Source organism: Microtus oregoni, unplaced genomic scaffold (assembly GCF_018167655.1).
Source record: "Microtus oregoni isolate MIOR12 unplaced genomic scaffold, Mior012 000019F_ref0000042, whole genome shotgun sequence".
NCBI classification, from domain to species: domain Eukaryota; kingdom Metazoa; phylum Chordata; class Mammalia; order Rodentia; family Cricetidae; genus Microtus; species Microtus oregoni.
This window is the reverse complement of record NW_024543078.1, coordinates 39829089-39853301: the sequence shown is the minus strand read 5'-3', so window position 1 is coordinate 39853301 and position 24213 is coordinate 39829089. Positions and strand designations below refer to the sequence as shown.

The 24213-nt window shown below is 49.6% G+C and overlaps 1 protein-coding gene across 5 annotated transcripts in view; it reads right to left on the bottom strand.

Annotated features, from left to right (window-relative positions):
- Window positions 1–24213, bottom strand: part of LOC121459742 (regulator of G-protein signaling 12) — a 99884-nt gene that overhangs the window by 33917 nt on the left and 41754 nt on the right. For all 5 annotated transcript variants that reach the window (XM_041669720.1, XM_041669722.1, XM_041669721.1 and 2 more), the window contains exon 4: window positions 6955–6976. In XM_041669720.1, the coding sequence (XP_041525654.1) occupies window positions 6955–6976 (22 nt within the window). The remainder of the gene's footprint in view (window positions 1–6954; window positions 6977–24213) is intronic.

The window sequence follows — 24213 nt, the reverse complement described above, 5'->3', positions numbered from 1 at the left end:
ATTTTATTGTGAACTTTCTAAATCATGTTCCACAACTAGAATGTGAAAGCATCGCATCGCAGGATGCTGGCTGTGATGGGCTGGCTGTGACAGGAACCCTACTGCCACTCAGCACTAGAAAATGAAACTAAATGTTTAGCAATGATCCCTGGAATCTGGACCTCTGTCACTTCTGATGGGAAAGCCATCAAGTCAGTGTGTGTTTAGATCACCCCATTTACCAGGAGGCATGTTGGGTGCTACAGCAGAAAAAGGTCCCTACAGGTGACTCTCCATTGGGCTGAAGAGACAAATCAGAACTAGAGAAAGTTAAGGGGCTGCGGCACGCAGTCCAGATACAATTGGTGAAGAGAGAGGAGGCTGGGGACCACCTGGGACGTCTCAGTTCTGACTCTAGGCAGTGCACATGCAGGGTGAGGCCCCAGGAGGTTGCAGGCGATGGTTTGAAGCTACAGGATGAAGGTTGCCAGCCCTTGCACAAGTCTGGGGAAGTTCCAGATCCAACCAGTTCTTGTAGGAATCCCTGGAGGGGCTCCATTAAGCCAGGAACATAAAGACCCTTTCAGGAGTCCTTCTTCATATGCCAAGTCCGGAAAGCACCTTGGTCATGTGACAAAGAAGCTGATGCCGCAGAGCACCAAGGGAACTAACTCTGGGGCAACTGCATTCCCTGCCCCACCACATCTCTTAGCAATGTCCCTGCGAGTGCTAGACTGATCCAGAGATCCAGTCCCCTTGTTCTGACATCACAGGCTTACTGCTCTTTATCATCCCTCCTACTCATTCCTGTGAAGATCCTCATATGTGTGCACTTAAGACATTCATGTTTTTTCCTGTTAACCAGCTCTCCAGCCAAAGGCTCTATGGTGCTAAAGGGAATGACAGGGAGGCCGCACCCCTACACAGCTCTTTACCAAAGTGTAAAAGAGCACAAGCCCCAGGCATGTATTGCAAAGGCTTTTGCAAGTGAGCACACTGTGTCAGCTCCTCTGAAACCGAGTGTTGGGACATAAGCAGGAAGCCCCTGGGCTTCACCTCTCTGAGCAAGGCTCATACTGCTTCTCTGCCTCAGAGACTCACACAAGTCTGTTCAACCGAGTTTTGTTCTCTAAGAACCGACTGAATATGTTCCCTTTGTGAGGCATGGCTCCCTCAGGTGGGCCTCTCGAGACAGAAGGGGAACCAAGAGGACCCTACTCCCACTCCAGTGCACTAGAGATGAGTACTGAAACCAACATGTCCAAGGTTCCCACAAATAGAAGGGGGGAGGAGGCAAGGTGGGAGGAAGGGAGGCAGGAAGGAGTCACTGGCTTTATTACTTTTGAACTTTGCTAGAAAAAAAACTTCACAACATAGTTACTAATAAAAACTCCTTCCAAATGTCTTGTCAAACCAGAAAGAAAGGAGTGTGTTGGGAGGCGTCTTGGCAGAAACCAAGTCTGCCTGCTTCCCCAACAGTCTACAGTCTGTTTGAATTTCAAGTCCAAAAAAATCATTTAAAAAAAAAAAAGTGAACTACTGGGCCAAATAAAAGGCTCTGCTTAAACACCTGCTCTCACACCACAAGCTACAAATTACCATCCCATTCCTGCTCAGTAGTGAGCAGTTTTGAAAAGCACAAGATTAGGCTGTGGTACCGTGGACCACCGAGCCACGCTGCACTGTCAGCACTGTTCCACGGGGACTCCTCACATCTCTGTCTCTTCTGATTACAGAGGATGGTTCACCTGCCCAGAATCTTCACAATCGCAACGTTCCAAGTGAATGCGACCTAACTTCAAGTCCTCGTGACAAGCACGGCTGGCCCTACATCCCTGAGCAGCTTCCAAGTCAGCTCAGCATGCCTGTGACGTGGACCGCTGCAGCCACTTCTGTAGGACAGAAGATGCTATCAGGTTGGAGCAAAGCCAAAGCTGCCAGACAGGAAGGGAAGGTGGCTTGCCTGAGTATAGCCCTGGGCAGACCCCACAGCTTAGGGTAAAGATGAACAGTTAAGAAGTGCCAGGGGTGAGGAGGGCAAAGGGCAGAATGACACAGTCTTTCCCAGAGCATCCGAAGGTAAACAGTCATTTGAGGGGTTAGGGAGCCCTCCAGATCTCAGTGGAAACCTAAAAAACAAACAAACAAACAAACAAACAAAAAAACAGGAAAGTGAAGATTGAGAGAGCCTGGCAGCCTCTTCACAGAGGACCTGACTGGGCTTCACAAGGAGGGAGGCTAAGCAGACCTGGCCAAGCCCATAAGTATCTAGCACAGGTCAAAGAGACAAAAACATGACAAAGGTGCCCCTACCACTCTGAGCAGGCATCCTAGTCCTCACCAAGTTTGTTCAAGTCTCCAGAATAGTCTGGGGAGTACTCTAGACTCCAAGCACTCAGATCTAGGTTAGCCTAGCTCAGCACCCAGACCTGGCCTAGAGTCCAGACAAGTACCAGCTCCAGACAAATACTTAGTCCAGCCTAGCCCAGTGTCAAGCACCCAAAGTCCCATACCTGTGGGGCATAGCAGGCCAAGAACAGCCCTTGGCCCGATACTCTCTTCCTTCAAGTTCCACTGAAAGTTCCACCACAAAGGAACCTACAGTCATGTGCATGACTACCACACACCTTCACTGACTCTCCTGTACTCTCTGCACTTAGGCAGAGGGTCAAAGAAGGGGACACTCATGCCCATACTTTAGGTAAGAAAAAGCTAAAAGCAGAGCAAACCCAACCTAAGGCCTAGCAGCCTGGAGAAGAAGGTGAAGACAGACTCGGAGTGCCTTCTGGAGTTTAGTCAGATGGGGATGCTATGGACGGGCACACCCAATTGCTACTCAGCAGGCATTTTCCAATCTGTGCTCCAGAATAGGGCATTTGCTTGACAGAATTTAAGAGCATTTTGCTGATGAAAACACTTTAAAAGCCACTGCCCTAAGCCAGCCTTCCAAAGCTTGAGCTAATGTCACTGAAGACCACTGGGGCCCAGATTCAGTGATCCTCTCACCACGCTTTCTCACACCAGTCACTGGCAGGAAGAGCAAAGAATACTACTCAGAGAAGGGGCAGGAGGCAGCAGGTGGGTGGGACAGGAGGAGCTGAATGACATCAGGGAGAGTACAGTGGGCGGTCTGGTGTGCTGGGTCACTGCAGGCTAGCCTGGGACAACAGACCACTGTGGCAGACGGAGGGGGTCCAAGTTCAGTGTGAGCCAGCCACAGCTGCTGCCCTGTGGAGACTGGAGAGCACAGGTATGGCAGACGGTAGGGATGGGGAGCGCACTGAGGAGGCAGAGCCTCACCTCCATTCGAAGGATCTGTGGATGTGGTAAGGGCACGAAGTCACAGAGTTGAAGGGCCTGACATGAGGACATGAGGAATGGCAGATTTCAGGACCAGCAGACTGGACAGTACAGAGATCTTAGGGAAGTGCTGCACAGACCCCACAGCCACACCCTCCACTGACTACACTGCTAGTTTCTCCCTCGCATCCCCCTCCTGTGTGCGTGTTATGCGTGCGCGTGCATGTGTATGCATGTGCGCGCAAGTGTGTGTGTGAGAGATAGCAGAGTAATTTTCAGGAGTTGGTTCTCTCCCTGTACCATGTGGGTTCCAGGAATAGAACTCAGATTATCAGACTGTGTGGCAAGTACCTTTATCCACTATAAGCCGTCACATGGCTCTTCTCTGGCATAAATCAAAAGATGCTCCTCACGAGGACCCTGGAAGCTAAAAGCTTGCATCTGTCTATCTTAGTGAGGAGCAGGTATAACCAGAGGCTGGAGGAATCCTTCCACACAAAGGAGGGGTTTTACCCTTGACCCAGGCAGACCATAGGTGACTACTACCTTTGTGACAAGACCACCTTGTTTACACTGTGTTTCTCATACCTTTCACAGACTCCTCTCGCTTTAATCTCTGTAAATGTCCTGATCCCAGGGACTGTCAAGCTGTCTGAATGCTAAAACTGAGTAGTAATGTCTCTAATGGTCTGCCTGCTGTCAGTTTACTTCACACACCAGAACTACTGAACCTTTAGCAGGAAAGGCACACCTGAATGTCCTCATGCAGCAAGGTGGTATGCCCTTTGAGAACAAGAGCCGGGTGGGAGGGGAGAACCTGGCAGAGCTGCTAATACCAAGTTAAAGAGCTTAAACTCCATGGGAGCACAGAGCATCGTGGGATCCTGGTGGATTACTGCAGGAGCACGGAGATGGGACACTGGGAGCACAGAGGTGGAGCACTGTTTGAACACAGTAGTGAGGTACCACAGAAGACAGTGTGAAAGCCAAGCCAGTATCTGAGACGAAAAGTCCTTTCAGTACCAGCATCAACAATGGGACTCACATTTATATCCCCTCCCCTCCCCTTCCCTCTCCTCCCCCTCCCTCTCTCTCACTCCCCCCATCTTCCCTTCTCCTTCCGTGAAGCTGAAATAAAACCCCTGGGCTCAGGGCTGGAGGTTAAGAGCACTGACAGCTCTTCCAGAGGTCCTGAGTTCAATTCCCAGCAACCACATGGTGGCTCGCAGCCATCTATAATGAAATTTGGTGCCCTCTTCTGGCAAGCATACATAGAAGGAATGTTGTATACATAATAAATAAGTAAATCTTTAAAAAAAAAAACCTGGGCTCAAGCATGCTAGGTAAGGGCTTGGTTTACACATTTTCAACCCTCCAGGTTGACCTTGTTTTCTATTTGGACATCGGGAAGTCTCTGAATGCTAGGGATACTTCTCTAGGCCTGATCTGCTGTCCTAGAGACAGTCTGCCCTCCACACAAGGCCAATGTGCAGGCAGTGGTGATCTTAAGCCCTTTTCTGCTGAGCAAGTGAAAAGCATACTCTGAGCGAAATCTTAAATGGCACCGCCCAACTTCCTTAAAATTGCATGAGACGACATGATAGGAACACACATTACCAAATGTTACACACAGCCTGGAATGACATCAAAGAGTCACATTATGTCAAGGGCATGGTAAGCTGGATGCACGACACTTCTGGAGAGTATTAGATTTCCTAATAGTCATAGCCCAGGCTGGATGAGGAGGCAAACATAGCCTCAACTGGGCACAGATTGAGCTGGCCCCTCGTCTCTACCTGCACTTGGTACACATTTTTCCATACATCGTGGGGTTCTGTGGTTCCTAGGTTCCATGTGAGAATCTGTCTACTACTGACCAGGTCTATAAAATATCTCTGTGTGGAAACATTCAAGCTTCTGCCTAGTCCTTCTCCACAGGTGCCTGGGCACTGCATGATGGAACACGGAAGAGCTCCTGGGGCCTGTGGGAAATGGAAGGCTTTAGCTGGATTAGTAGGGTGAAGGCTGGAGGTTCTTCTCCAGGCCTGAGCCCCAGGGACCTCGACTGGAGTGGTCCTTACACTGCTTCAGTATCACTGTGACCACAGCACATAACAGTGACCTCCCAGACCTAACACACAGACTCAGTCAGACAGCCTCTGCATTTTAACCTTATAATTAGAAAAGAAACTAAAAGTATAAAAATAATAAAAGCATGAAAAGTAGCGAAATAAAATATATCTGGCTGTCTAGCTCAGTTGCTGAAATCCCCTGCCTCCTGCCATAGCAGGTCCTCCACAGGAGAACAGAACACAGCCCTGTGGCCCTGGGGTCTGAGCTGGAGGAAAAGGGGACTGAGGGTGGAAAGCCCCCAAAACAGGGGGAATCACCTGGCCAGGACACCACTTCCTCAGAAAGGCGCAGTGGGGGCTGGGAGCCAGGGGCTTCCCACCCTTGGAAAGGGACCTTCTGAAACCTATAGGACAACTTGAGGTGCTGGGGCTGGGGAGGACTGGCTTCCCCAACTCCTAACAGCAGTACAGAACTTTGGAAAGTCAATAAAATATATTACATATTATTAAACTGATGGATTATGGAAACCTCAAGTATATACATTTCCCACAAGAATAAATGTCCTCTGCCAGAAAAGAGAAGTTAGCACCAGGGCTGTGAACCTGTGTTTTTGGCCCGGACTTGGCTGCCCATCCTACTTCTTTTCTTGCATTAAGGAGGCTTTGTCTGATTAAATGACATGATTATTATTGTACATAACACAGGAAATATAACCCCCTTTACTCTAAAATATATGCTTCTCACACTTTGCCCAGGCTCCCTGTCGTCTGTGTTCTGGCATGAGCAGGTTTGTAACTCAAGCAGTGGGAATCCTCCCCGCCTCCATTCTGTGAGTCCTACAGAGCTACTAATGCCAAAGGCTCAGCCTGCACTTTCCTGTGGGAGAGGAATACCAGCCTGAGGTGGGCAGCTCTGAGGGAGACAACAGAAGTCTTTAGAAACTATACCAACTGGTCTGTAGTACCAGAATACTACACGCCTGAGGAGTGTCTAGATGAAGCTCCCCAAAGAGTTTAAGGCAGTTTCTTTTGTTGTTGTTGCTGTTGTTTGTTTTGTTTTGTTTTTTCTATCTAAATGCTGAATTAAAACCAGGGATTATGTCAGAGAAATGGAGTGAACTCTGGCTGGGTCTTCCTTCCTGGTCAGTCCCACTAAAAGAGCCCTGTACACAGACTCTTCTAAAGACAGAGAGAAAGGTTTTCATTCTCCTTCACCCCACACTCTCAGTTCATCTACTACATTTTCCTTAGGAAGGGAACTTTCAGAATGGCTCAAACTCAGCAACTGCTTTGAGAACTGAACTTGCTCGTTTGGAAGCTGGATGTACAGGGATCAGCAAGCATGTTTTTGCTTGTTGATCACAGGCATGCAGGAGCATGAACTGCAGCTCAGCACACTATCTGTGCTGGCTACACGGAGCTTCTATTGCCATGTTAGTCAAACACATGGCCAGGCCACCAAGACGCTGCCTGCCAGTGAAACTCCAACTGAGACCCTCCCACAAGGAAAAGGCAGAGAAAGCATCTTACTGAGTATATATCAAATGGCAGATATATTTTCATAATTTGAAAACGACAATAAGAAAAATAAAATATGACTTACCACCATCAGACACAGTTGCAGACTGAAAAAAAAGAGAGAGAGACATGAGTTAATTACATCTCATGACAAGATTCAGGGAACAGCGCTTCACTTCCTCCAAGGTCCTGGGCAACTCCCAGCTACCCAGGTAGGCGCTGAGAGAAGCAGACAGTGAGTCAAGCCTTGGGGCTCCAACTCCGCCCCAGCTGGTGACTCCCTCTAAGAGGAAGTTGCCGTCATTTTCACTTGAAAAGAACAGATCCCAGCATGTCTGACATCATAGTCTTATTAACAGACCGTGCGAGAACAGTTTAAGATTAGTGCCCCAGTTAGGGCACTTTGCAGGACAGGGGCTCAGTACCAGATACTACTCAGCTCAGGCTAGTGTTACCTCCACTCCAGTGAGACCTGAGCTGTGAGAAAGCAGAACAGGAATGTGTGTCCCTAACCACCACCACCTCCCCCCACCCCCGCCCTGCCACTCCCCCTTGGGAGAGTGGCTACTACAGTTCTGGGGAAATGCCTGCGGGCAGATTAAAAAGAGTTGGGGGTTGCTAAGAACTACTGGGCAGAAAGGCTGATCCTCTGGGAATAAAAACTGTCAGCAGTTCTCTGCAGGAGCCCAGCCTGGGCTCATGTGGACACTTGCTAGTGGTCAGGTAGGTGGTGAATGGCCCAGGAAAAGGCAGATGGATAAGGAGGCAGGCATCCCAGGGGCAGCAGAGGGACTCAGCAGGAGAAGGAGGAGCATGGAAGAGCCAGTGAAGCCTGTGGCTAGGATCCTGGCGGCAGTATGGCTCCTCCCCAAGAGCAGGAAGGACAGCAGAGTGCCGGAGTGGCTCAGAGGAGGCCTGGGACACACAGCAAGTCCAGCACCACTGCTCTCATGTCTGCAGCATGCCAAGATGCCAGAAAACTTTCCCTCCTGTGGCCTGGGCTATAGGTGGCTCTACCTAGAGCTTCCTGGATCAATTACAAGGCCTTCTACCATTTTTGCCATAGCATTCAGGTCTCATCTGAACCGGGCTTCTAGGTGCAGCCAGAGGGCAGACAGCAAGTGAGTAGAGCCTGCCTCACACCAGACCTGGGTCCCCTGGGCATCCTGTAAGACCCCTCTAGTAAAGTAATCTACTCAGTGGCTGCCAACAGGAACACCTAGAACCAATGGCCATAAGACACTATCCACTCTCCCCAGGGAAGCCAAAGGATATGTGATAGACAACCCACCAGGGCACCTGGATTTGTGCACTTCCTGTCCGACTCTACAGCCCACGTCCAGGCCTATCGGGCAGTCAGATAGTACTCTCGATCCATCCTGGCTGATACCAAGGAGCCCCTATTGCTACCCTGCTAGGATACATGATGGGTCCCTAGGATACCCTGCTAGGATACTCAATGGGTCCACCTTGATGACCAGCCTCCACTTATGACCAAAGGACTATCATGGCACATAGAGAGAAGTCACTTCTTACTGTGACTGCCACAACCTGTGATGGGGTCTGAACCCATAAAATCGTAGGTCTAGAGAATCCAGGTTCTGTGAGGGCCAGCCATGATAGATAATCTAAGTCTGGGCAGGTCACCTAAAGGAAGTTCTTTATTTCTTCCAACCATTATCACCTGGGACTCTGGCCAACGATGAATTTAAATGGAGGCTGGAGTCACAACTGTTTACCCAGAGACGTGCTGGGCTGCAGGAGGAACCACAAGCTGAGATCACCCGACCCCTACCCAAGAACAGACCATTCAAAGGAAATTCCTGGCATTCCAAGCACTGTAGCTAGAAACACCTGCAGCTCAGAATCACCAGGAAAGCCTAGACGAATGTCAGCCAATCAGGAGTCTTAAAACTCAGAAACCCCTCACCCCCACCTTTACTACTATAAAACCCTATTCTAATTGTGCTCAGGGCTCTCCAGTTATTCCAATACGTTGGACGTCTATTCTAATTGTGCTCAGGGCTCTCCAGTTATTCCAATACGTTGGACGTGCGGAAAGACCTAGTTTGCACACTTGATTAAAATAAAGGCTCTTTGCTTTTACACACACGACTCTTGGTTTCCTTGTCGGCGTGCGGGGATTGCGGATTTGGGTGTAACAGTTCCTTAGCCACCAAGAGGATGCACCTAATTAATCTTTGATTTTTAATTTATGGATGTGGCTATTTTGCCTGCCTGTATGTTTGTTTACCACTTTGTGTGCCTGGTGACCTCAGAGGCCAGAAGAGGGCATCAGATTTGTCTGTAACCCTGGAACTGGAGTTACAAATGACTGTGAGCTGCTGTGTAGATACTGGGTACCGAACCCATGTCCCCAGGCAGCCAATGCTCTTAACGGCAATGCTACCCCAGCCCCAGAGCCACTTAACTTTCACCTTATTGGACATCTATGAGCAGTATGCACCCATCCTGCATGCTGGCCTCCTTTACAGGCTGGAGTTTCCATGCCTTGGCATGTCATCTGCCACCACAGTGTGAGGCTGAAAGACACCAGAGCCAGCTCTTCCTGGGGACTGTGAAGAAGACCCTTGTTGTGGTGCACATTCAGAAATCCTGTCAATCTTAGAGTCTAAACCTCAACAAGGTGTCACCTTGTGTCACTCAAGACAAATGCAGGCCCTTAAATCATAGCTGACTGAACACACATACCAGGAAATGTCAACACACAGCAGACCTACCATTAGGGAAGCATAGAGGCCTAGGAACAGGGGCCGGAAACCAAAGACAGGCAGTGAGAAGATGGCTTTCAAGGACCAATGCCCATGAGGAAAACAACGGTGGGAATGAGCACAGCAGTGTATCCATCTGCCAGCACTGAGCCAAGGTCAAAGAGACACCTTTTTGGGAAGGGACACTTTCAATTTCTAAAACAGTTTTAATTTACAGGAAAAAGCCAGTACAGAGATGTGTACTTTCTAATATGTTACTGTTACAAAAGCCAGAGTCCTTGAGAAACAGAAGATAGGCAGGGGATTGGGAGCAATGGGCAAAAGCCATGGCCTCCAGTGAGGCGATGCAAATGAGCCTGGCCACAGCACTGTCACCCACTCTATCTCATCTGAGATGTTCCACTCTTTCAGCATAGGCCTCAAGGAAGCTGTTCTGAGGCAGGCACAGGGCACAGTACTCTGGGAAGCAGGAGGATAACCCTACCTTCAGGAGCCCCTATATGTGTAACACCAGAGTACAAACTCTGCCATACCCAAGGGAGGCCCACACAGGCCAGAGTCCGTGGAAATGTGAGCTGGAGGGATGGCTCAGGAGTTAAGAGCACGGCAGCTCTTCTAGAGGACTAGGGTTAAATGCCCAGCACCCACGGGATTGCTCACAACTGCTTGTAACTCCAGTTCCAGGGAATCTGGAGCCCTCTTCTGACCTCCACAGGCAAAAGGCACATACATGGTGCACAGACACCCATGTAGACAAAACACTCATGGACGTAAATAAACAAAAGGCACATACATGGTGCACAGGCACAGGTGCACGTAAAATAAACAAATCACCCTTTTAAAGGAATCAGTAGAAACAGCAGCAGTTTCACCTCCTAGAAAGGTCTCGGCAGAATGACACAGTCATGACACCATGGAGAAATGAACAGTGCCATTACAAGAGGGAAGAAGGGCCGTGGTTGGAGGTAAGGGAGGGGTGAGGAGGCAAAGGGGAAGAAGAGGCAGAAGCCCCCAACTCATTCCCCTTTCCCTTGGGATTCCTAACAGTCCCAAAGGCTGTTGTCACAGCGGTAAACTAGTCACCTGCAGTTCAATGTGACTTTTTACATTTCAATGCTCAGAGCATTTATCTCCTGGGGCAGTAGCTACAGGGACAGTGCATTCACAACACAGGTTTAGCACAGCACTCATGCTGTGCTGCCAGGACCTGACTGGGCTGTATTCCCCAAGAAGGGCGAGCAGGAGGAGCCAGAATAACCAGAGGTGTACCTCACACCCGAGGGCATGGGAAGGAGGACACTGTGGGCTAACTGAGAGAGGTGCAGTCAGCTGTGGTGAGACACAATGCCGCGTCATCGTGCCACCGCAAACAATGCAAGCGGTTTCCACAGCACTGTCACCGGCGCGTCACTTTCACTGTAAAACACGTGAAAAGGCAAACTGCACACAAAGGACTGACATGGGTCAGTCGCCCTTGGAGTTTGTGGTTATGGATTTCTTATGCAGAAAAAGACCATGCATATCTTAAATGCACAGAATACTATTTTGAGTACAAACCCATGAGAGCATGATCACCATAACCAGACAGGGTATCCTCACCTTACAAGGTATCAATAAGCATGGGCATCCCTGAGGCCACAGTACTTTCCTGATGTGTTGTCTCCCTGCCCCCACTCCCTCTCGCCCTGGCAGCCACTCTTTTACTCTGCTTCAGGACCTTAGCCCTTTCAGATTCCACCATGCCACGAAGACCATGGAGGATCCATCTTTCTGTCTGGCAGACTTCAGTCAGCCTAAGATGGCTCGATGTTGTCACAGATGGCGGCTGTCATATACACACCACATTTGCTTTATTCCTCATTCATTGGTTATCCGCAGGTATTTGGGTTATTTCTGTATCTCGGCTATGGGGTTAACGCTGCAATGGGCTTGACAGTGGTGCTGTGTCTCAGATCTAAGTCTCAAAGGAAACTCTACACTGCTTGCATATTGGCTGCACTGATTCCCACCCCATCAACTCCCGCCCTGGCCTACAGTTGTGCCCTTTATCACTGTGAAGGCAGGCGTCAGATAGCATCGTACTGTTTCATCTCCTGATGAAGGGCACACGTGACATGGTCTGCACATGTTACTCAGGAAAACAGCTCCTCTGCCATTTTGCAAGAAGGATTTATTTATTTTTATTTTTTGAGACAGGGTCTCACTACGCAGCACTGGCACGCACAATGTAGACTAGACTGGCCTTAAGCTCAGAGATTTGCCTGCTTCTGCCTCTGCCACTGGAGTGTTGGGATTAAAGGCTTCACTAATACACCCAGCCTATAAGTAAAATTTTTTGTTTTGTTTTGATTTTTTTTCTTGTTGATGTTTAGCTACTTGAGTTTCTCATATATTTCGGTTACTGACCCTTATTAGGTAGCATGTGCATGGCTTGCAAATACTCTCCTACCTAAGAGATTGTCTTTTTGTTTTGTTGACATTGCCTTTACTATAAGGAGTTCCTGGCTTGGGTTCCTTTAGTAGTGGACTGTGACCTGGAAATATAAGCTGGAAAAACCTAAGTTGCTTTTGGTCAGGGTGTTTTATTACTTCAGCGAAGATCAAATTGGAACAGTGTATTATGTGCATGCGAGCATCTCTGAGTGTCTATTTGTGGGCATGTATACGTCTGGGTTCCCAGGCTCTAAAGGGATATATACTTACCTCCCACGTGGGGGCTAATCTGAGGACTAATGGTGGCTGCATGCTCTAACCCAGTGTGGAGCTGCTGCCCCAGATTACACAGCAGTCTCAGCTGGTAGGTTCCCTTACCTGGACTCAGGTACACTTGCACCTCCTCTGGATAGCCCCTGATTGCCCTCTCTGGCCATGTTTGGAAACCTAGCCAGATCCTGTCTGCTCTGGGGCTCTTTGGCTGTGGAATCAGAGGGTGGCTCCACAGACTCCAAGGAGCCCCAGCTGCGGGCTGGGCTGTACTGCTGACCTGGCATCAAAGCATGGCATTTTAGCTACAGCCTGCAGCTACCGGTTCTCTTCACGCTCTTACACAGAATACATGGTCGCACAAATACAATACAATGCTTTTTCTTTTAAATAAAGGGGCAGCTGGAGAACACGTTCACCTAGAACAAGGCGGAAGAGGCAATCATCAGGTATATACCTGGAAGTTGACAAGAAATAACTTCTGTAATCCAGGAGCCAAAGTAGACGCCACGTCAGTGGGAACATTCTAGGTTATTTCTGCTTAGAGCTACTCAACAAGCAAGACCTCAGGGGAGAAAGATCTGGAATGTGGAGTGTGCTTAGAACAGTGGTGAGAGGGGCAGGGAGGGCCAGAGATGGGGGGAGACTGAGGTCGTAAAAGAGCTTTTCTGTGTTCAGTACAACCAAAAGACATGGAGATCAGGGAACTAAGGACAACATCTGTCACAGAGCCTCACATCTGTGCTCTGCTCACTGCTGAGACCTCAGACTTCAAGCAGCACTTACTCCAGACAAGTACTGTGACAAGCTGGCACATGGCAAGCACCACACAAACACAGCACTCAGTGTCCCAAGTCCTCAGTCCTTTGTCCTGGTGCCTCATTGTAAATCAGGAAAACCTTCCATCCATCTCCCAGCAGCCACCGCTGTGTCTAGGCATCACACTGAGCTCTGGTTATTGTGAGGCACAGACCACAGTCAGTCATGATCAAAATGGGCAGTGTGCAGGGAAACACATGCTAGAACGCTCACACTCACACACAGTCACAGCTGACCACCTGCACCTGAGGTGCTAGGAGTCTGAAGGTCAAGTTCACAGCTGCTGATGTGAATAATCAGAGTGGCAAGGCCTGAGTCAGAGGACAGGGGCTAACCTTGCCTTAGCTATGGGAGCAGATACAGGGGTGAGAGATGAATCAAGTCTGGTGGGGTTCCCAGATAGCTAAGGGGAGACAGGGATGTGTGGAGGGTTCCGTGGCCCAGAGGCAGTGAAGGCTGTGGAGGTTGGGGGTGGCAGTGCTGGAGGTAACATAGTTTCGAGGTCTGGAATAAACCTTGTGCTGACAAAGACAGACAGAGTGAGGGACAGCACCTTACATGGTGGAGGGGCTGGACCTGCAGGACCAGGAGGGGACATGCCTCTGCAGAAGCATAGTCTTGTGACTCCTCACGGCAGCATCTTAGCAGGCCACTGCCAGGCCACAGCCTGGACACATCAGCAGCACTCACTCAACGTGCATCAAAGCAACTTTACACTATCTTACTTTTTACCGCTAGGAAAACACGTCTGTGGACATCTACACATGTGTGCCCTTTTCCTAGTGCAAACAAGCTGCTCATGCGAACACTGCCGAGTCCACCCAAGGGACTCAGTCATGTCTGAAGCACTGGCTGCACCTTGCTTCCTCATGTTTTCAATCCCACAGGCAGCCAACCAGCTTCACCCTGCTGCACACTCCAGAACACTGTGTGTTTGTCACGTTCTGCACTCAGCCCTGGTGAGAACATCATTTCAGAGCCCTACAATAGGTAGAATATGGCAGAGAGAATCTAATTTGACTAAAAGAGAAACTCAAAGGGGGAAAAAGAGATTCCACAATATACTTCAAACTCAGCCCACAAAGGCTCAGCAAGAGCCAGGCAGAGGCAACCTCAAACACATCGCCTGTGTTTCTCACGTCCCACGGCTGCCACCGGCTGAGCCGCACTCATCACTGCTAAGCACACCAACAGTGCCAGCTCCACTGCTGTCAGCCACAGCCCCTCATCAACGCCTAGTCTCTTCTCATAGAGGACGGGCAGATGAGGACAGACAAAAGGTTCCAGACATGAGAGGCAACGGACACTCTGGACACTGGAATCTGAATCACCCCTCAGCCACAAGTCCCCTTGGCATGCTCATCTTCCGTGCTATTCATTTACCTCCCCATGTCCCAACAATGCTCTGCCTTCACCAAACTCAAAGGTCTTTTGCTGTGCAGTGGGTACAGCTCCAGCCATGCAGGCAACAGAACTCCCAGCAGGAGCCTGTGCGCGCCCTGTACAGGGCGTACCTGTATCTTGTACCCACTGAAGTCCTACTCATCACCCCAAGGAGACAGTGGGCCTTCCATACAACCAAGAAAGAAAAGTCCCGTGTTTTCTTTACACTAGAACCAGTTTTCATTTTCAAATACTAAACAGCACTCAATACAACCTAATGGCCACTCTCCCGTAATGATGACCACATGGCCCAACCTGCTGTTCCTGACATCTGAGGCCTGAGGAAGAAATGGTATCCACCTGTGGGACGTGCTGACTGCCACCTCACTCCACACAGAGCCTTAAATGCTTCCGGGTACAACTGCTCCTCCCAACAGACCACCCAGGAGAAGAGAGATCCTGAGAGGGTGTAGGCAGATTGGAAATGTTACTTTCCTATGATAACTCATACTTCTTTTGACTATAGGTTTTACTCTCCTTAAGTAGCTCATACCAGAGCCCAGGATACATCTAATGGCCATGCAGTCCAGCACATGCATTCCCCATCCACATAACCTGAGGAAGTCATGGTCAGTATTCCTAGCCACTGAGACTCTTGGCTCTCTGGCTCTAATTTCCATCCACCTAGCTGTCCATGTGCCCTGAAAGATATTGGACTCGAAAAACTAGAGAGCTCCTTGCCTCAGGGCAAAGAAAACACAACCACCTGTACTTTAAGAAAGGCAGCAGCTAGCCATGTAGACTATACACAGAACCCCAGTATTCTGAGTACCCCATTTTAAACTTTAAGATTCCCTTGGGACCTGGGGTTTAAGAACAGTCTCTCCACTTTACTCCAACACCAAAGGGTTAGGGAGCATCTGTCTTGGCCCCCAGGAGCCACTCTACTTAGCTGGCCAGTGCCTGGTGGGAAAGAAAAGGCTAGAAAGCAGGGAGGTGTCAGCACATCAAACATGGCCATGCCACCTAACCATACCCAACCCAGTGGGAGTTGCTCTACCCTGGAAACCAGCCCTGACCCATGAGACCAGTTCAGGCCCTGAGGGAAATGGAAGGGTACAGCTGTCCTAGTGTGCACTAGCATTCTACACCCACACCTGGAGGGTACAGACGTCCTCCTGTGCACTAATGTATACACCACACCTGGCGGGTATAGACGTCCTCCTGTGCACTAATGTATACACCACACCTGGCGGGTACAGACGTCCTCCTGTGCACTAATGTATACACCCACACCTGGCAGGTACAGACGTCCTCCTGTGCACTAATGTATACACCACACCTGGCAGGTACAGACGTCCTCCTGTGCACTAATGTATACACCCACACCTGATGAGTATAGACGTCCTCCTGTGCACTAATGTATACACCACACCTGGCAGGTACAGACGTCCTCCTATGCACTAATGTATACACCCACACCTGACGAGTATAGACGTCCTCCTGTGCACTAATGTTATACACCACACCTGGCAGGTACAGACGTCCTCCTGTGCACTAATGTATACACCACACCTGCCACTGATATTCTAGCAACTTTTACTCCAGGAAGTGTGAATTAGATACTAGGAAGACAGATTAAGCAATTCCCAGGAAAAAAATTGAAACCAGTACCCAGGAATTAATGACAATCTTCCATATAAGCTTAAATCTATTTTTATCTTCCTAACAACATGGGACTATCACAAAAAGAAAAATGCTTTTTGTGCTCTCAAACTTTTTAAAAAAAAAAAAACACTCTATAACATGTTCCACTCCGTACCCTCCTATAATAACCAAACATTAAACTCCAGTACTTGTCAGTATGTTCCCGCAGAGCCAATTTGCTATATTTTGAAATGTGAACTACAAGCTAGCAATTTAACAAGAAGAGAAATGTTAGTGTTTATCCACTTGAAACGCAGTATTGCAAGAAAACATTCACTAGCACTTGAAGAGCTGTTAGAATTACTATGGGTAACTAAAAGATAAATGTTGGTGCCTTCAGACAGGCTCCCAAAGGGTTAGGAGGGACCAATGTCCCAAGCAGCCGAACAGACAGCCTGCACTGGGCTGCGGTGGAGTCCCACACTCACCCATCACTCTGACCTAGCTAAACAGCCAGTCCTGCACTGGGGCTGCGGTCACTGCTGTTGGTGTGGCACTCACTCCACGGCTCTCTCAGGACCCAAGGAAAGCAGCTTCAAAGCTTACACTTCAAAGCACCTGGAAATTCCACAACTACTATTCCTAGAGCAGGTAGAAATAAAGCAGTAACCCGGATGTAAGCTTTCTTATGGACATCCGTTTACACAACACACAGCAGCTGGATCACTTACCTGATGGTCAGTAAAAACGTCCGAATCATCTGACAGCCCCTTTTCCAAATTCATCTTAAGACAAGAAAATGTCCAGACGCGTCAGGCACCTGGATCTAAAACCCCATCGGACACAGCACCGTGCCTGTACATGTCAGAAAAGTTCAGACATTTCGGTTCTATGTGCTCCCTTCGTCACCCATGGCAACAGGACACTGAGGAAGCTGTGGTCTGCCAGAGACTCAGACGCTATCTTGATCGACTCATACATAAGAGCCATTTATATATAAGTCACCCTGTGAGATCATTTTTAAAGCATTTCCTCTACCGAATCTGAAGAGCAACACTAGCTGATAGGGGTAATTTCTCAGCACAACAGCTGCAGAGAATTTGTGTTTTAGCGGCGTGGTATGGTTTGCAACCTTAATTACAGTTGCTGCTGATTCTATTATAAGCCTGCTCCATATGCACGCGCTTCCTTGGTGGCAGCCAGCAGGATCTAGTACGTTCCTAAAAACCCCTCCACCTCCACGCAGCATCTGTGATACATGATTGGCTACGTTTGCTTCCCAAGGATGAACAACCCAGGAATGTGTGAACCTGATGGATCCTGGCTTGCGAAAGGAAGAAGGGGGTGGTGGGGGTGGGGGGAAAAGATTGCCACTAGAACCTGGGTCCCACTGCAAAATGACCTGCCGTTTCTCTGAGACTGGGTGAACTGCTCAGCCAGGTGTCTCCCCAGGCATCGTGGTCTGGCCAATCAGGCTCTACAGTCCTCCATCATCCTAGACCACTGGGTTAGATGGGGGCACCCCCAGAAATCACAAATGCAGTGCCTCTGTTCCTTAGACTGGGCCAGGCCTTGTGTCTGTGTCAGGCTACCAGATGGGAACGCCTAGGGCCAGTATCACCTTTGCTATTCCGAGAGAGCTGTGTGATCACAAGGCCGAATCCACAACACCTTCCCTGCCCTTCCATGTGGAAGCTACAGTGACTGCTGGCCAGGATGAGAACCTGCAGCAGCTCAAGTCTCCTTAGACTTAGGCTTTCTGGGGAGATGTAGTCGTGAACACAGGAACAGAGCCAGAGAAAGCAGCAAGGGGCAGGGCTCATGTGCACCACTCTCATTCCCGCCTCGAGCACAGCTAGCGCCCAGACAGGGGATTTACAATGGAAGAAGCAAACAAGGGGCCTGGCTTCCACAGCTAGAGATGGTCCAGACAGCCCAGTCCTCCCTCTGCAGAGCTGCTCCTTGCTGGAAGGGAGCACCACCTATGCTCTGTGGGCAGCCTAGAGGCTGTGGTCAGTCCTGTGAGTCCAGTGGCTACTGGCACAGGGAACTGTCTCCATGCCAAAGAGTCTAAGTGACACACAACAGTCAGAGTGACAATTGTCTGAGGACCTAGCACTAATTGATAGAGTTTTGGAAGGGGTGCAGGACAGTACATCCCAGTCCACCATCCCTCCAGACCCTAGAAACAGCTATGAATGATGAAGGTGCATATGTGCCAGGTGTGGTTAATGCGCACAGAGGAACCTGCTGCGACGCTGAGAGACAACCCAGCCATATATCACTCAATAACTTTAGACAGAAAGGTCTAGGTTCTTGCTTTCATTATCTCAAACAGAATGCCTGCATCCTAGGCATGTTCAGTCAGGGATGGGAAAGGAAGAAAACAATAGCATCTTGTCAGTATGGACGCTGTGGCTCAGTCACAAGCAGCCTGGAGTCTTAAGGCCACATCTTCTCTTCTCCTCATACCTGCGGTTTGCCCTTGCCTCTATAGCTGATGAGGTCTTTGCTAAGGCTGAGACTGGCCTCTTCGTCTGAGGACAGGCCTAGAAGACAACCAGGCCGACACCCAGGACTCTGTGCCATCCCGCTGTTTCCTGACCCACACGTGCTCTGAGCTGCCTGCCAGATCAGGGCCCAAGGGTGAAAGATAACAGTGGCAGTAGCCAGGGCCTTACGTGCCTTCCTGCCTTCTGCCCATTCCCAGTGCTGGGGGATAGTTTTCAAGTCTGGGCCCACCAGCCCCAGCGCAGCTCTCACAGAGTTGAGCCTATGGCCACTTCAGGAACACGAAGCCAGGACCAGAGAATGAGATGAGAGCAGAAAGCACTGGGCATCAGTGCTGCCTGAGTCACTATCCAGAAAGCACTGGGCATCAGCGCTGCGTGAGCCACTATCCAGCAGTTAGGCTAAGCTACCCCTCACACTAGCGCCCTGGAGCCCAGAGAAGAGTGAAAGCCACCACACGGCAGATCAGTAAGCCGTGGTGTCAGGGGGAGTACTCAACCTAGAGTACCCAGACTCTTGCTACTCGATGAAACAAGAGGTACCTACTAAGTGCCCACAGGATCCCAGGAGGGGCCTCACCCCCACCTTCGCCCCAGAGCCAGCACTTGGAATAAGGAAACTGGAGTACACAGGGATGTGGATGAGGCGCTGGCCAGAACCACAGGGACAAGAGCAGAATGACAGCAGTATAAGAGGGCAGAAGACCAAGGCCAAGTGGAAGTGAGAGCTCCTGGGAGGTGGGCCCCAAAAAGTTCTAGGGCAAACAAAGGGCTCCCCAGCGTCCCATTCTTCATCCGAGCATTGCCAACCAGACAGCTGGAGAGGCTAGCCAGGCTGAGTGCTCTCCACCTGCCAGCAACATCACGGCAGGGCATGGCCTCGTGATCCTCAGTGCCTCTTGCTCTTGCCCACTTTGCCAGAACAGGCCCACCTCCCTCTGGCCTGATGCTCTCCATGGCCTGGACCTCATCAGCTTCTACTGGCTGCTGTGTTCCCAGAGATAAACAGTGTACAGAAATGGAATGGCCCCATGAGCAGCATCTGAATGGGGAACTACTCCGGGCAAAGAGATCCCTTGTTGTGTGTCTGAGTGAGTAAAGAGTCACGGTAATTTCCCACATAAAGGAAGAGAAGATAGGAGTATGAAAGACCAAGCTAATTCAAATTCTTGGAAGCAGGGAAGGGTAGATTTAAGAAATAAGAAAAAAGAGTTTATTTTGAGCTATCTGTGAGGCGATTACACACTCTGTAGCCGCCAGCATCACAGTTCAGGGAGGCTGAAGTAGAAGCAACCAAACCTGCCAAATGTCAAGAAGGCACTTTCCCTGTGTCCTGACCTGGCTCTCACGTGGGGTTTCTGTATGCTCTGCTGGGATTGTGAGTATGACAAGCAAGAAGAGTGGGCTGGGTCTGCAGACAGTATCAAAGCACCCACATAAAGCCTCCTCCCACTACCATGGCTCTCCAACATCTGGAGCACAGGGCTACTTTTATGGAAGCAAAACTTTGACTTGGGCGCCCCCTGCTGCCCAGAATCTACCATTGCCAGTACCAGCAAAACAGTACTGGCGTCACACAGCAACAGGCAACTCTATATCAACTCCAGCTTAGGTAAAAGAGGTCAAACCAGCTCATCCCAGCACAGTGCTCTGCAGGGCCACCAACAGATCCCTTGGGTGTTGGAAGGTCAAGGAGTAGAGACTAGAACACTGGCTTTAGCCAGGACAGAGATGAGGGCACACAGGACAGGCATGAGGGCACACAGGACAGGCAGGCCTGACCCACGCATAGGGTAAGGTAGGAGCCAAAGGAAGATCAATGTGGAGGCAAGACTGATGGTAAACACCTATAGTCCTATAGCTCCAAAGGCAGAGGCAAAGGAGGTGCTACAAGTTTAGGGCCAGTCAGGCTACACAGTGAAACCTTGTCTCAGAAAACAAAACAAGGGCCAGCAAGATGACTCACTGGATAAAGGTACATGCCACTGAGCCTGATGAGATCAATCCCTGGGACCCACACAACTCATGCTACTGCACAAGCGTGTGGGGACACACACACACACACACACACACACACACACACAGACACCACAATACAAATTCATTCACTCACTCATTCATCCAATTATTTAACAGGCTATAGAACAATCCAGAGCCACAGGAGGTAGACAGGGTTTTATCTTGTAGCCCTGTAGGAAGCTCAGAGAAGAACACAACAGGCTTCTCTGTGAAGGGCCCATGGGACACTCAGCTTTGCAAGCCATCCCAACCCTGCCTGAACCACTCAATGGCCATATGATACAAAAACAGCTGAGATACAGGCCTGGGTGATGTGGCAGTGGCCATTAACTGGGCTCCAGGCCCAGAGCACCAGCTCCAGCTCCCAGAACCTCACAATTTACCTTCTATTCACCCCGCCCTCAGGTTCTATTACTGCACCTCCTCCTGTCACATGGAAACATGACAGCTTCCTCCAGACTGCATTCTGAGAGCCCCAGCCCAGGGCAGTGCCACCCGGACTCCCAGTTGCGGTCCAGACTCCGGGTCCTTCCCTCTTGCACTGCTTTCCAGGCTTGTTTCCAGCCCCTATCCAGCTGCCACTTGTTGCCCAAAGGCCTTCTAAACACAGCCCCACTAACCTTGCAGAGAGTGACTGCAATCTGCTCTCACAGCTAGAGCCTAACCGAGGCACAGGCAGGAGCCTGGACCATCCATACCAAGCCCAAGGGTAGTTGCTCTCCCTCAGCTCCCTGCTACAAACTTATCCAAAGCTTTGTCACACCAAGAAGAAGATCCAAGCTTGCATCTCAGCCCTTCCTGCCCTTCAGACACACTGCCTGTGACCTGAGTTCCTTGTGGCTGGTTCCCTCTCAGTATGGAAGGCTCAGTATGGAAGGCTCCTCAAAATAGCCATGCCCCACCCTTCACCCAGAGAGCCTGGCTTATTGTCTCATTTTTATCACCCTGCCACATGTGGACAGCAGTTCCCTGGGCTCAAGATCTCTTCTGGACACATCACTCCCTATTGTAAGTGAATGTCCTCAGAGTCAAGCAAGCAAGAGTCAAGCAATATCAAGGGGAGTTCAGCTGGGCCCTCCCCTGCAAAAGGGCTGTCTCAGCTGGACTTACTGACTGTTAACATACTCTCATGGATGGGTGGGAAGGGTCTCAAGCCCCCCACCTGAGTGTCCTGTCTCTCCCTACCACCTTGTGTATGGAACTCTGCTTAAATGCACATGGTCTGGAGAGGGGCTAGAGTACATAAGCTGATGAAGCCAAGATGAGGGGAGGGAGCTCCATCTATGAACAGTGGGGAAGCCTCCATCCCTGCTGAGTAAAGTCTTTCCAGGTGTAGCCTGTTAGGGGAACCACATCCCTGTAACTAACCCTTCAGCTATGCTCTGTAAGGGAGACTATCTTAGCCAGGGTTGCAGGGCTAGGATAGGAAATCCTACCGTCCCACACCTGCAGTCTCCTGAAAAAACAGCCGACTAATATGCAATCAGGGCTTGCCTGCCAGGGCAATGTCCTGGCTGCTGTCCTCACACACTCATGGTCTTGGACACAATACTCCTGGCCTTTGGCCCCAGGTTCTAACTTTTTTTTTTAATATTTATTTATTTATTATGTATACAATATTCTGTCTGTGTGTGTGTCTGCAGGCCAGAGAGGGCACCAAACCTCATTACAGATGGTTGTGAGCCACCATGTGGTTGCTGGGAATTGAACTCATGACCTTTGGAAGAGCAGGCAATGCTCTTAACCACTAGGCCAGCTCTCCAGCCCCAGGTTCTAACTTTTTAAGGAAGAAATGCTTATGCTCCTACCCTGTAGGAACTTTGCCATCTCCACATGGAATAAGGACACCCATGCCTCCTGGGTATCTACTAGAGGACCCAGTACCAAAAGCTCAGCATGGGATCATGGGGTGCACTCAGGACAAGCAGACAGTCAGGAGACCTCAAGGCATGGTGACTGCTTTGGGCACTAATGTCACCCCCCATGTGATCAGAGCAGGCCTCGGAGGATGTCAAGGCTTTTCCCATACTCTCACAGTGGCCCCACAACAGCTACAAGACTAAATTCGCTGTGAGCAATGGAATATCATTTTAACTATGTAAAGATGTGTTATATTTGTTTTGTTATAGTTATGGTGTATTTGTTTAATTATGAAAAGGTGTTATTGTTTTGCCTTGCTTGCTTAAGGCATCTGATTGGTCTAACAAAAAGCTGAATGGCCAACAGCTAGGCAATAGAGGGACAGGCAGAGCTGGTAGGCAGAGAGAATAAGTAGGAGAGAGAGAAGGGAATAAGAGAACGAGAGGGAGATGCCAAGGACCCTGTCTGGCAGGCAGGCAGCCAGACAGAGTGGGGCTTATAGAATGAAAGATAAAACCCCCTGAGGCAAAACATAATGAAGAGAAATAGGTTAAATTACATTATAAGAGCTAGTGGGACAAGCATAAGCTAAGGCCGAGCATTCATAACTAATATTAAGTCTCCATGTCTTTATTTGGGAACTGGTTGGTGACCCAAAAGAAAGCCTGCTACATCTTACTTCCCCAGTGAAAAGAACTATGGTTTTCAATGGAAGGTGATTCCTGTCCACCTCTTCAGTACCAGAGATCATCACATTTCAACTCATGGGTGATGCAGTCAAGGAGAGTTGAAGATACCCAGACACACACAGTTTTATGGGGTGCAAGCTTCTCCTGGGGTACAGCCTCTATCCCAGCTGCTCCCTGGCTATGCCTTCCCCGAGCTTCAGGCTCTACTGGGGCCTCAGCACAGCTTTCTTCCCAGGACTGCACTTCCTGCACCTCCCAGGACTGGTCCTACAACTTCCTATTACCTGGGCCAGCACAAAGCAGTCAACCCCTTCAGTCACTGGTCAATCTTCAGGACCAAACCTGCTCCCCACAGGAGGGTCACAGTGTACAGGCCTCAGCCAGTGCAGCTTTCCTTCCTGGCTGCATGCCAGGCTAAACACCACCAGTGGTGCAGTTGCTTTAACCTAGACTTCCCCAGAGCTCTTCCCTTTCTGTGCAGTTTGCTGGGTCTTTCTCACTGTGCTTCCTAAAATCTGCAGGGTTTTGGAAAAACAGAAAATCCATATATTGATAAATTATTAGACATGGCTGCTGTCCCCAGCACCCTTGGGAAGAGCATTGCATAATCATCTGTATCCTCATCTCTTGGCTCCATAAACGGCAAAAGTCAGTCAGGGCATCCAGTAAGGGGGCCTGATGTTTTCCAGGTAGCCCACCCTCAGCCTCGTCATTCCACTTTTCACTGCTCAAACTGCCACCCAACCTCAGGAGTTGACCTGCAAGCCAAGCATTGCAAGACTGTAGCTGAGCAAACAAACAAACAAAACAACCAACAAACAGTTCAAAGGACCACCAGGCTGTGGATACGTTTTAGCCAGTCAAGTGCTTGCCTTGAAAAGCATAGGAACTTGAATTCCACCCCCAGATTAATATATATATTAAGGCCAGTTATGGTGACATGTTATGGCCCTGTACTAGGAGTCAAAGAAAGCAGATCCCT